This window comes from Salvelinus namaycush, chromosome 25 (genome assembly GCF_016432855.1).
Source record: "Salvelinus namaycush isolate Seneca chromosome 25, SaNama_1.0, whole genome shotgun sequence".
Lineage (NCBI taxonomy): Eukaryota > Metazoa > Chordata > Actinopteri > Salmoniformes > Salmonidae > Salvelinus > Salvelinus namaycush.
Window position 1 is genome coordinate 39331727 of NC_052331.1, and position 14532 is coordinate 39346258.

The 14532-nt window shown below is 42.0% G+C and overlaps 1 protein-coding gene across 1 annotated transcript in view; it reads left to right on the plus strand.

The window, feature by feature from the left end:
* Positions 1–11091, plus strand: part of tfr1a (transferrin receptor 1a) — a 29504-nt gene extending 18413 nt beyond the window's left edge. The window contains exons 12-18 of the mRNA XM_038964445.1: positions 4168–4231; positions 4383–4450; positions 4544–4611; positions 4788–4875; positions 5621–5848; positions 6118–6276; positions 9622–11091. Coding sequence (XP_038820373.1) covers positions 4168–4231; positions 4383–4450; positions 4544–4611; positions 4788–4875; positions 5621–5848; positions 6118–6276; positions 9622–9864 — 918 coding nt within the window. The 3' untranslated portion in view covers positions 9865–11091. The remainder of the gene's footprint in view (positions 1–4167; positions 4232–4382; positions 4451–4543; positions 4612–4787; positions 4876–5620; positions 5849–6117; positions 6277–9621) is intronic.
* The last annotated feature ends 3441 nt before the right edge of the window (positions 11092–14532 follow it).

A 14532-nucleotide genomic window follows, 5' to 3' on the forward strand; every position in this document is an offset into this window, starting at 1 on the left:
TAAAGTAATACTGCAAAACAAAATTGTTCTGAATACAAAGTGTTATGTTTGGGGCAAATACAACACATTACTGAGTACCACTCTAAATATTTTCATGCATGGTGGTGGCTGCAACATGCTATGGGTATGCTTGTAATCAGTTTTTCAGGATAAAAAAAAAAAGAATGGCACTTAACACAGGCAAAATCCTAGAGGAAAATCTGGTTGTCTGCCTTCCACCAGACCTTGGGAGATGAATTCACACTTCAGCAGGACAATTTACTAAAACACAAGGCCAAATCTACACTGGAGTTGCTTACCATGAAGACAGTGAATGTTCCTGAGTAGCCTAGTTACAGTTTTGACTTAAATCAACTTGAAAATCTATGGCAAGACTTGAAAATGGCTGTCTAGCAATGATCAACTAATTTGACAGAGCTTGAAGAACTTTGAAAAGAATAGTGGGCAAATATTGTACAATCCAGGTGTACAAAGCTCTTGGACTTAACCAGAAAGACTCACAGCTGTAATCACTGCCAAAGGGGATTCTAACATGTATTGCCTCAGGGGTGTGACTACTTATGTAAATAAGATATATCTTATTTATATATATATATATATAAATAAGATATATCTCAGCAAAGAAAGAAACGTCCTCTCACTGGCAACTGCGTTTATTTTCAGCAAGCGTAACGTGTAAATATTTGTATGAACATAACAAGATTCAACACCTGAGACATAAACTGAACAAGTTCCACAGAAATTGAATAATGTGTCCCTGAACAAAGGGGGGGTCAAAATCAAAAGTAGCAGTCAGTATCTGGTGTTGCCACCAACTGCATTAAGTACTGCAGTGCATCTCCTTCTCATGGACCACACCAGATTTGCCAGTTCTTGCTGTGAGATGTTACCCCACTCTTCCACCAAGGCACCTGCAAGTTCCTGGACATTTCTGGGGAGAATGGCCCTAGCCCTCACCCTCCGATCCAACAGGTCCCAGACGTGCTCAATGGGATTGAGATCCGGGCTCTTTGCTGGTCATGGCAGAACACTGACATTCCCGTCTTGCAGGAAGTCACGCACAGAACGAGCAGTATGGCTGGTGGCATTGTCATGCTGGAGGGTCATGTCAGGATGAGCCTGCAGGAAGGGTACCACATGAGGGAGGAGGATGTCCTCCTTGTAACGCACAGCGTTGAGATGGCCTGCAATGACAACAGGCTCAGTTCGATGACGCACCGCTCCAGACCATGACGGACCCTCCACCTCCAAATTGATCCCGCTCCAGAGTACAGGCCTCGGTGTAACGCTCATTTCTTCAACGATAAACGCGAATCCGACCATCACCCCTGGTGAGACAAAACAGCGACTCGTCAGTGAAGAGCACTTTTTGCCAGGCCTGTCTGGCCCAGCGACGGTGGGTTTGTGTCCATCCGGTTGTTGCCGGTGAGGACCTGCATTACAACAGGCCTACAAGCCCTCAGTCCAGCCTCTCCCAGCCTATTGCGGACAGTCTGAGCACTGATGGAGGGATTGTGCGTTCCTGGTGTAACTCGGGCAGTTGTTGCTGCCATCCTGTACCTGTCCCGCAGGTGTGATGTACCGATCCTGTGCAGGTGTTGTTACACGTGGTCTGCCACTGCGAGGACGATCAGCTGTCCATCCTGTCTCCCTGTAGCGCTGTCTTAGGCGTCTCACAGTACGGACATTACAATTTATTTCCCTGGCCACATCTGCAGTCCTCATGCCTCCTTGCAGCATGCCTAAGGCACGTTCACGCAGATGAGCAGGGACCCTGGGCATCTTTCTTTTGGTGTTTTTGAGTCAGTAGAAAGGCCTCTTTAGTGTCCTAAGTTGTCATAACTGTGACCTTAATTGCCTACCGTCTAAGCTGTTATTGTCTTAATGACCGTTCCACAGGTGCATGTTCATTAATTGTTTATGGTTCATTGAACAAGCATGGGAAACATTGTTTAAACCCTTTACAATGAAGATCTGTGAAGTTGTTTGGATTGTTACAAATTATCTTTGAAAGACAGGGTCCTGAAACAGGGACGTTTCTCTTTTTTGCTGAGTTTCTTTCTTTTTTTTTCTTTTTTTTCAATTTGTCATTATGGGGTTTTGTGTGTAGCTGGGTGAGAAATATTTAATACATTTTGAATTCAGGCTGTAACACAAAGTGGAATAAGTCAAGGGGTATGAGTACTTTCTGAAGGTACTGTATACACTAGCTGAAGCCACCGCTCCTCCATCTTGGCACTCCCCCGCCATTGTAAAACAATTTCTATAACTTTCTAAATATATATTAATATGAACATGTTTATTGTAGTAGACACCATAATGCATTTGAAATTATATGTGAGTCAAACATATTTTTTTGAATAACTTTTAGAAAGTTTTAGGGCTGTTTTTCAGCGTTAAGCCGGTGCAATTGTCAAACGCACGCTAGTTTTCAACTTTTACCTGTTTTAAAGCCGGCGTTCTATTTTCAAACCCTAGTGCCAGGATTGGTAATTTACCCGTCTTTATATGAGCTCACTGGCGCTGAGGTGGGAGGAGTGGCAATATGTGAGGTGTGTTCTTAACGTGTTCCAATTTCAGTATGCAATGGTGGGGATATTTATGACCAACCGAAAGCTGGTTTTAGCGGTAACACCGTTTATGGATTTTGAAGTGCAGCCTATCAAGCTGTGGTGCAATGACCAATGCATTCGCTAAAATATTATAGATTTCTTTAAAAAATATTTCTTAAAGGGTTTGAATCGTAATAACGCTTTGAAATAAATCGTAATCTCCAAAGCTTTATTAGAAGATCACGTTTGGAACAGCAAGGTAGTAAAGATCTGTTGGTATCTAAGGTGGTTACCATAACACCAGGATAGCAGAGATCATAAGATCAGACGTTGTCAGCATGTTTCAAAAGTGTTGCATAAAGATTTGTTGGCATTTTATTGCTTTGAAATGTATAGGAATGAAGGATGTAGGTAATGTTGTCATTCTGGTGTAGAAGGATTGTTCTACACATTTATATCCCTTTTATCCGTGTAGGCTAGTACATTATTTTAGCCAGCTTCTGTTATTATTTTGGATGTGCATACAAAAACCGTACTATAACGAAAGCTGGATCAATGTGTCTGGTGTTTTTGTTATCCTGCAGCCAAGTAGCCTATCCATAAAAGGTTTCTAGATGGTCTACCTGCAGTGCATAATCCATTCGGCTTGTATCCATCCCCCATTTCCAAAGAGCGCCTCTTGTCCGGCTACAAAAGACAAGCTCCTCCAAACAGGCTATTTACATTTTTAAGTCCTATAATGTCATATCAACGGTAGGCCTAGGCTAAAACACCTGCTTATTGATAACGTGCCTCACACCTACAATACAATTTACGGAAGCCTAGTATTTATAAAAAAATAAAAAAATACAAAATTAAAGTTGTGTAGTCAACATTGTTGTAATTGGCGTCAACGAGTATATGCCTTTACCCACTTCTCAGATTTTTTTTTTTTTAAATACTAATCTGAGAAGTGGGTAAAGGCATATACTCGTTGACGCCAATTACAACAATGTTGACTACACAACTTTAATTTTTATTTATTTTTTTACTGTTGCTATCACTCATTACTGTAGCCTATGCTATTTAAACTGTAGTATCAATCCACAACGGACTAGGACAAGAATATTCTGTGCTGAATTGCACTTGATAAAGCAGACTGGCAATAACCTACTGAACTGGAGACCAACAAATGTAGTATTAAAGCCATGGAACGCCTTGATTGGCTAGTGAGTGACCAAACCCTCGTCGCACCTACAACTTATTTATTCATCAAAACCCAGCCCTTTCGCGCCACCACTAGCTATTGCGCTCATAATAACTAAAATATTTTGGATTGACCTATAGCGCTACCGTCAGTGCTTAGATTTGCCATTGCGTTAGTTAAAATAGAGCCCGTAATGTTTAATGTCCTTACTAAAACAACAAAAATACTTAAATTCATGTAATTTTTTCCCCCTAAGAAACATTTAATTGAAATGCTGTAGAATTCCATTTTATTCCCATAGAAACGGCTCCTTCTGGGGAATGCCAATCTGGCTGACCGGTCGCTTCAAAGCCTCTCATTGGCCAATACATGGCATCAGTAATCCAGGGTTTATATACATAATTAGTCTCAACTCGTTTCTGTTTTCAGGGTTATTTGGCTTCTCTGAACATGAAAGCCTTCTCTTACATCAACCTGGATGGAGTTGTAACAGGCACGTATAGTGTATTTGATGTCTGTACACAGAATGCATTGTTTGGTTTGTGCCAATGACAGTTTTACAGTCTAAAAAGGTTATACATGAAAAACTTAAGTAATAAGGTGAAATAGTTTCCTCCTTGAATTGTACAATGTCTCTCTCCCAGGTTTCCCAACATTCAAAGCCTCGGCCAGCCCTTTGATGTACACACTCATCCAGAGAACGCTACAGGAGGTTAGATTTACGTAGCAGCAGATCATGTGACACGATTTCTCGTTTCATTATGAAGCCGTGATGTTTTGAAACCTGTGCTGTTCTTCTCCTCAGGTGAACACTCTCAGTGACTCCGGTACACTCTACTCTGCAGTCCCCGGGCCCAACTGGGAGGCAGCAGTGTAAGTGGGACTTGGTGGCATTTGGGAAGATCATAACAGTGTGGCTCAACGTGTCAACTATTTATTCTAAAGCAGATCCCACATGATGCTAATTGAATCGCTTATAGAATTAGGGGACATTTTCACCGCCATATTTGTATGATTGTGTAGTCTTTTTTTTTTCTTTTTTTTAACAGCATGGAGCCTCTGAGGCTAAATGATCCCTCTTATCCCTTCGTCACCTTCTCCGGCATCCCAGCCGTCTCGTTCCGTTTCACCACAGAGGTCAGTTTGTGAAAAGTGCCTTTACGATGCCTACATAATGGTCTCGGCAGTAACACCACGATACACATAGAAATAGTCATTTTTAGAACCCTTATACTCAACTGGCAGACCGCGGTACGGAACCGGACCCACAACAGGGTCAATACGGGCCGGGACCCTGGTATCGTATAAACGGACAAATGTGTTGAAATGCAGGTCATTAACTTTAAAACGGCAACATTTTCAGTCTGTCAACAACAGGGGTGTGAACAGTTTACATGGGTTGCGAGGTGGGGGGGGGGGGGGGGGGGGGGATTTGTTACTACTATGATGAATGGCAATATCCAGCTGGACTTTTTGCCATCTAGGAACTTTGTGTAAATAGTACTTGAGTAGCCCTGTTATAGAAGGTCCTCCTCAGACCTGGAGAATCAGGTCCTGTCAGGGAAGCTTTCCATATCCTCTGCTCCAAGATGGTCCCCGGGAACCACAACAATTAGATCTTTGATCCCATTCCTGTCAGATTCCACTGTTCGTTCGATCAGGCTTTGCATTAAAAATGATCTAAAAATGTCTGGTGTAATATGACCGATAACTCTCTCTTTCTGACAACACCAACACAATATAACAAATGTTATTGCTACCTGTCGTTATTTTATGAACCCCGTTTTCCCCCACATTTTGAGTAATGCCAGTAATTGTTTAGCATTCGGTTTCTACCTGTAATCGTTGACATTCTTTACCCTTTAACCACCATGTGTCTCAGGGTGAGGAATACCCATACCTCGGGACACTGGATGATACACGCGACAAGCTGTATGGCGCCACCTCCAACCAGGTGGCCAAGCTGGCGGTGTCCGCAGGGCAGTTCGCCGGGAAAATAGCCCTGCGGCTGGTCCACGACCACCTGCTGCGCCTGGATGTGGAGAAATACATCCGCCTGATCCGCACCCAGGTGTTCGCAATTAACTCCAAGATCAAAACAGTGCAGAGTGTAAGTCGAGTCCTGTCTGCTTAATTTCAGCGCAGTGCAGAATTGCTCAGCTAGTGGGAAAGGACATGTTCACTGTCTGGTAATGTGAACTTGGTGGAAGAATTTATAAGTTTAGTCTTCCTGTCGTCTTGTTTTCCTGTCCATGTCTACCCCTCTAGGATTTTGTTTTGTTCATTGTTTAATCTGTCTCAAATTGACCTTCATTTGATCCCGGTGCTTGTTTTGTCTGTTCTCATTTCTCCTTTGATCTTAATTTTTGTTATCTCCAGATGCAGCCCCAGCTGTTGCCTAAGTCGCTGACTGTCCAGTGGCTGATGTCTGCGACGGGCTCCTACAGCCGAGCCGCCAGTAGCCTGTCAACTGAAATCGATAATAGTAACCTGGAGGAAGCAGATGTGTGCCGTAACATCAACGACCGTATCATGAGTGTGCGTGCCTGTCCCTTCAAGTGTTATCTGGTCCTTTGAGATTATTTTGTTGTTGGAATTGGACTGCGTACGGCAGGGTTAGGGTTACAGTGCCTTCATGGGGTGTGAACACTTTCTGACTTTTTCCCACATTTTGTTACAAAGTGGGATTTAAAATGGATTTGTCATTTTTTGACAACCTACACAAAAAAATACTCTGTCAAAGTGGACAAAACATTCTAATTTGTCAAATATTAATGAAAAATAAATCACTATTTATATATATATATATATATATATTTTTGTACCTAATTAGTTATTTTCAAACTTTGCCATGAAATGAGCAGCAGCAGTACAGAACCATTGCTAGACTGGCACATTAGACTGCACATTCCTCACTCGCTAGATGCGCAACTAAATTAGTTTGTTTTCTTCTACTTAAAAAAAAAAAAAAAAAGTGTTCTGATGTGATTTAAGCATTGAAATGGACTCAGAACATCAAATTTTGTTTCTCTTTTGAACAATTGTAATTTTAAGTGTGAAAAAATAAAAACATAATTTGGGAAAATATAAAACTGAATTTTGGGAGGACACCCCTTAGTTCTTAACAATTATTTCACCAGGTTTATTGAAAGAAACCAGTGCACTAATGTATCTTGTACACTAAGGACCTGGGGAAGAGTTGCAGGGGAGAAAAGCATAAAAGAAAAGTTTGTTTTTCATTATTTAAAAAAAAAAGTTGCGCTCATGCTAGAAAAGGTTGTAGACCCCTGTAACACAACAAAAATGTGGGGGGGGAAATCAAGGGGTGTGAATACTTCCTGAAGGCACTGTAGATGTCATGTACATCAGGATTGGAGGTCCATTTCAATTCCAGGCAATTCAGAAGGTAAACCCGATTCCACATTTTTTAAAAGCACTGAAGAAAATGTCAATTGAAATATGTGTACTTCCTGAATTGACTGGAACTGAAATGGAATTGACCAACCCTGATGTACACATGATCCTTTTGAAAGCAAACTCTGTGTTGCTGGGCTGCAGTGGCTGCAGGCCAAACGTATGAATTTCAAGTATTTTGAAAAATGACACCAATAGGGAGACTGATTAAAAAATATATATATATTTTAAGTGCCTCCACACATGGTTCATCCAAAATGTTTTGGGACACTAAAGTCCATGGAGAATAAGAGTACCTCCTCCCAGCTGCCCACTGCACTGAGACTAGGAAACACTTACCACTGAAAAATCCACGATAATCGAATTTCAATAAGTATTTCTCTACGACTGGCCATGCTTTCCACCTGCTTACAACAACCCCGGCCAACAGCTCTGCACCCCCGCAGCAACTGGCCCAAGCCCCCCCCGTTTCTCCTTCACCCAAATCCAGACAGCTGATGTTCTGAAAGAGGCTGCAAAACCTGGATTCCCTACAAATCAGCTGGGCTAGACAATCTGGACCCTCTCTTCCTAAAATTATCCTCCGCCATTGTTGCAACTCCTATTACTAGTCTGTTCAACCTCTTTCGTTTTGTCTGAGATTCCTAAAGATTGGAAAGCGGACGCGGTCATCCCCCTCTTCAAAGGGGGAGACACTCTAGACCCAAACTGTTATAGACCTATATCCATCCTGCCCTGCCTTTTCTAAAGTCTTCAAAAGCCAAGTGAACAAACAGATCACTGACCATTTCGAATCCCACCGTACCTTCTCCACTATGCAATCTGGTTTCAGAGCTGGTCACGGGTGCATCTCAGCCACGCTCAAGGTCCTAAACGATATAACCGCCATTGATAAGGGACAGTACTGTGCAGCCGTCTTCATCGACCTGGCCAAGGCTTTCGACTCTGTCAATCACCATATTCTTATCGGCAAACTCAATAGCCTTGGTTTCTCTAATGACTGCCTCACCTGGTTCACCAACTACTTCTCAGAGTTCAGTGTGCCAAATCGGAGGGCCTGTTGTCCGGACCTCTGGCAGTCTCTATGGGGGTGCCAGAGGGTTCAATTCTCGGGCCGACTCTTCTCTGTATACATCAATCATGGTGCTCTTGCTGCGGGTGATTCTCTGATCCACCTCTACGCAGACGACACCATTCTGTATACATCTGGCCCTTCTTTGGACACTGTGTTAACACACACCTAAATGAGCTTCAATGCCATACAACACTCCTTCCGTGGCCTCCAACTGCTCTTAAATGCTAGTAAAATGAAATGCATGTTCTTCAACCGCTCGCTGCCCACACCCGCACACCTGACTAGCATCACTACTCTGGACGGTTCTGACTTAGAACATTCTGACAACTCTAAATACCTAGGTGTCTGGTTAGACTGTAAATTCTCCTTCCAGACTCGCATTAAGCATCTCCAATCCAAGTTAAATCTAGAATCGGCTTCCTATTTCGCAACAGTCTCCTTCACTCATGCTGCCAAACATACCCTCGTAAAACTGACTATCCTACCGATCCTTGACTTTGGCAATGTCATTTACAAAATAGCCTCCAACGCTCTACTCAGCAAACTGGATGTAGTCTATCACAGTGCCATCTGTTTTGTCACCAAAGCCCCATATACTACCCACCACTGCGACCTGTATGCTCTCGTTGGCTGGTCCTCACTACATATTTGTTGCCAAACCCACTGGCACCAGGTCATCTATAAGTCTTTGCTAGGTAAAGCTCCGCCTTATCTCAGCTCACTGGTCTCTATAGCAACATCCACCCGCAGCACGTGCTCCAGCAGGTATATTTCACTGGTCATCCCCAAAGCCAAAACCTACTTTGGCCGTCTTTCCTTACAGTTCTCTGCTGCCAATGACTGGAACTTATTGCAAAAATCACTGAAGTTGGAGACTTATATATCCCTCACTAACTTTAAGCGTCAGCTGTCAGAGCAGCTTACTGATCGCTGCAGCTGTACACAGCCCATCCAACTACCTACCTCATCCCCATATTTGTTTTAGTTTTTCTGCTCTTTTGCACATGTGTAAATTGCTAAATTGTAATTACTTTGCCACTATTGGCCTATTGCCTTACCTCCTTACTTCATTTGCACACACTGTATACAGATTTTTCTATTGTGTTATTGACAGTACGTTTGTTTATCCCATGTAACTGTTTTTGTTGCACTGCTTTGCTTTATCTTGGCCAGGTCGCAGTTGTAAATGAGAACTTGTTCTCAACTGGCCTACCTGGTTAAATAAAGTTGAAATAATAAATTAAATAAAAAGAAATGTGTAACCTTGGGTACACACGGCTCATCGTGTAACCTTGGGTACACACGGCTCATCGTGTAACCTTGGGTGTAGGACGATACTGACACATTTTAAACACTTATGTTTTAGTTACCTTACTTTCCTCTTCCTCCTGTAGGTGGAGAGGGACTTCCTGTCCCCATACACGTCTCCCAGAGAGACCCCGTTCCGCCACATCCTGGTGGGCTCCGGCTCCCACACCCTGAAGGCTCTATCGGACCACCTGGACGCCCTGCAGATCGACCACTCAGACGCCAACGCTGATCTGTTCCGGATTCAGTTTGCTTTGGCAACCTGGACCATCCAGGGCTGCGCCAACTCACTGGCGGGGGAAGTCTGGTCCATAGATAACATGATCTAAGCCGGCCTCAACATGTCCTATTAAACAAAACACCCAATATAGCCATCGGTCAAAGCACCATCAGTAAGGGTCACCCATTCAGGAAAATGAAATAGAAGTGTTCTGTATCGATATCAATAACTCAACCTCCTTTTTTTCATATGCATTGCAACTCTCATCAGTATGATATGCTGTACTTTACCTTCCGCACAAGGCCCCAAAAAATAACACTTAAATTCAACTGCCTTAAATTTCACTTGTTTGAGAAATAAGTGAAAAGCCATTATCACTCTTGCGAGAAAAAAAAAATTGAAATGCATTTCCTAACGCCGCATTTGAAATATATTGGTGCTAAATACGAATGACTAATGGCCTACAAATGTCACAGTACTTACTAGTATGGCAATAACGCAGTTTTGGCCCAATATCCAAGGTCACAAACACCTAAATTGTGTGTGTAAACTCAAGAGGTACTTTGCGATTACAACAAAGGTTATTATGGTTCTATTACCTACCATGAACAAAATTACAATTTTTTTACAATCCGAAACTGCTGTTACTTTACATTGGATTCAAACCTGGGCTGTTTTTATAGAGATTATGGTGCTGAAAACTTTAGAACGAGACCTGGTCTGAGAGCTGTTGCCAAATGGGTGTAAATGTACATTCAGTTCAGAAAGTAACACAGAATAGATCGTTATCAATAAAACGTCTCAATATTCGATTTGCCTGGTTGGTGGGAAGGAGACCGCAGCTCAGCTAAAACCATGGGCAACTGTGTGCCCTTTTTTTCAAGGGATTGTTAAATAAATGTTAACTATTTGGTTGTAATAATCCCCCTCCTTGAAGAGCATAGTCAGAACTACAAATGTACGATTATTCCTTGCAAACAATTGAGCACATTTTAGCTCTATCTTCAGTTTTTATATAGCATCTAACTGCATGCTATTCAGCCTCACGAAATCCCTCAATATTGGCCACCATTAATTGGATATTTAAGTGCTAAAAAAACGAAACCTGACGAATGAGTGGTTTAGGTTAATTTCCCCATCTTTTGTGGGCTCTGCCTGTCAAGCAGCATAAGGGCGCATTTGCAGATGTAATGTTTACATTGCAAGCTACCGGTAGAAAGTTTGTACAGTTGGCTAAACATGTGTAACGGATGTGAAATGGCTAGCTAGTTAGCGGGTACGCGCTACTAGCGTTTCAATCAGTTACGTCACTTGCTCTGAAACCTAGAAGTAGTGTTGCACCTTGCTCTGCAAGGGCCGCGGCCTCTGTGGCGCGATGGGTAACGATGCTTCGTGGGCGACCGTTGTTGATGTGTGCAGAGGGTCCCTGGTTCGCGCCTGAGGTCGGGGCGAGGGGACGTACTAAACTTATACTGTTACACATGTATAGTGGAAAGTAGACCTATTGTACTTTTTTCTTCAAACAATGTAGGCCTACCTAACATCCCCTTCTCAACATAGTGTTTAATCACGATTGCTGCTGACACATAATAGGCGACATTGATTGATGGACCACGGCTGGTTAACAAGCTAATTTTCAGGGGATATATTGTGCGCCTGCCATCTATTGTGATGACAGTAGTCCGATTTACAACTTTACCAGGACGAGGATTTACCAATGTCAAGCTCTTTCCTAATCTCTGATGAAGCAAGCTAAATGAGTTTTAGCCAGTTAACATGCCAAATGGCTAGGCTACCTACCCTCACGTATCTTAAATGACATGATACATTGATGTTTACTGACAATGAAAAGCATACAGTGACTGCTAAATGTGCAATAATCGGAAATGTGGTGTTCTGACTATACTCTTCAAGAGGTGATGATATTTAAAAACCTAAATAGTTATAATATTGATTTAACAATTCCCTTAAACGGCACATATAGTTGTCAATGGTTTTAGTTGACGCTGCAGGCAAATCGAACGCTCCGCCATATTTGACACACTATTGATAACGACCTGTTGACCCTTCACTACGCCCTGCCTGCCTTGGTTACTGTTGCCACCGGGAAGCCCAATTCTCCATTCAACCACTGGCGAAATCTCCTCACAATGATCTCAAACTCTGTTTTCGAATACACAATGAAATTAGACAGACTGACTACCCCTTGCTAATCAGGAAGCTCTTGGGTATGTTGTGGTTGCCTGTCATTACAATTGCTTCACGGGAACCTGGTAAAATTGTTTGTACTTTAGCTAGCCACTGAATGGCTCTGAATTCATTGTAGGCATGCAGTTAAAGCTATAACCACTTTTGGCGCTAACTAGTACCCTCAACCCGTATCCTGATGTCGACAGCAGTATACACTAAAAACCAAGCTAAGTTAGCTAGCTAAAACAATTTAGCTAGCGCTAGCAAGCTTTGGTGGTCAGCGACAGAGCTAGCTAACCAGCTGAACTAGCAAACAAAATTATATAATTTCGGATTCAAAAAAATACTCCAAGGTCTATATTTCAAGAATCACAGTAGCAAGTATTCCTGGTGCATATTTCAAATATTTATCCATTTTAATAAAGTTTGAAAAACAATATATATTTTTTTGCCATAGATGGGTTGGCGTGGCTTAGCGAAGGGTCATTTGAACCACGTAAAGTGAGACCATCTAACCTAGTTACTGATGTTCAGTTGTCCTTAGACCTAAAGGCTAAATAAAGCCCTTACGCCTCAAGCAACATCTTCCTTACACCACGCTTGTGAGCTCTTTCAAAATGGCCTCCTGCTGACATGAATACAATAGCGAGGACTTTTAAACCTGGGGGAGAAAGGGTCTTCACCACATGGCACTGAAAAGGTCTATTTCCTTGTTTATTTATCAGTGACAGGGTTCATAAATGGTGTGTTTTTTTAACTACTTTTTAAACATGAATAATTATCGGGAGCAGTGTCTTCCATAATTGACAGTAATACTGTCGAAATGACAAAGCAGCATCTGCTATGGAAGTGTACCTGTCAGACCGACTAACCCATACTAGAGACCAGCCCATACTTCAGTCCATTCAGTCACCTACTTAACCACCGACTGCAGGTTCTGCGAGTTAGCCGTTAATATATTCCCGAATGACATCTCAAACCGATGTTTAAAATGCATTAAAAACAGCACAACGGAAGTTTGTTGCGTAAAAAAATAATAGTAATTTAACCGTTATTTCACTAGGCAATCAGTTAAGAACAAATTCTTATTCATAATGACGGAATACCCCGGCCAAACATTAACGACGCTGGGCCAATTGTGCGCCGCCCTATGGGACTCCAATCACGGCCGGTTGTGATACAGCCTGGAATCGAACCAGGGTCTGTAGTGATGCCTCTAGCGCTAAGAAGCAGTGCCTTAGACCGCTGCGCCACTCAGGAGCCCAAATTGCCTTTTTAGATTAACACAAAACTCAAGGCGGTTTCTAGTACAGGTCTCTTGGTGAATGTACACTTTTTCATCCTGAAACATTATCGGGAGCAGTGTCTTCCATAGTGGGAAGAAGAAGGTAGTTTTTGTCTACCAGTGTGTCCGTATCGGAGGCAGTGACCTCCATATTTCACTGTAGGGTGGATGTGATTTATTATCGGGAACAGTGTTTCCCATAATGTTGTGTATATAATTGTCTGCATCTTTTGCGGTGCTTGCCGTTCCCTGTCATGTTGTCGCAACCCCTATAACCGCGACACTCTGTAGTCAGCTAGTATTTGATTTCTACCTGGTGCTGTTCTTCTCTTGTTGACTCAATTCATAAGGAATTGATAGTGTGAACCTGAAACATCCATTGATTGGGTAAATGTTAAAGCTGAGACTGAACGATGTAGTCAAAAGGGTTTAATGTTTTCACAAGAGATTGAGACCTGATGTGGGCTATCGTATTTCCTGTATGATTCTGTTCCTATGAAAATATCGGTTACACTTAACATAAAGCCTGCACTGCAGTATAATGCTTTATTACTTATAAGCATGTGTGAGCCATTATAATGTCTTATTCTAAGGCTTATAATATGCTTTCTCTTTATGTAGGACATTTTTAAAAGGACAAAAATTGACTTATTTAGTCCGGATCATTATGAGACCAATCAGAAGACAAGTCTTACAATGCATTATAACCACATCATAATGCATTATAACCACAATGCATTATACCTGCAGGCTTTGAATAAAGTGTTACCAAGTTACATATTTTTCTATTTCTCCCTTTTTGGGTTGCTGTACATTCTGTTCTCTTTAGGGGTTTAGGCTATGTGTGCCTTGTTATTTTTGTGAATGGTAATAATGTAGAGAAATCCTGGCGAAATGAAGTCTTCTCTGTGGTGAATTGTTTTTGCTTTATCCATACTTCTTTGCAGACATTGTAGTTTTTTTTTGTTGTTGATTTTTTTATTATTATTATTATATATATTTTTTTGGGATGTTTGAGTATAATTTGGATGCGTTTGAGTCTGTCATTTGTTAGCTTAAAGCTAGAATCCGCTGTTGAAACAACAAAGGGTGACTTTGTTGTCCTTAAGCCAACTTTGTTGTCCTTTTACTCTGTGTTAGTAAAAGTGATGGGCCTGGAGAAATGCAACCGCTCTCAAATTCATAGACTCCATGACATCTATCAAACTCATTCCACGAAAGGCCGCGTGTCTGCAGGTTTTCGCTCCACACTTGTACTTGATTGATGAATTAAGGTCGCTAATTAGTTAAACTCCCATCACC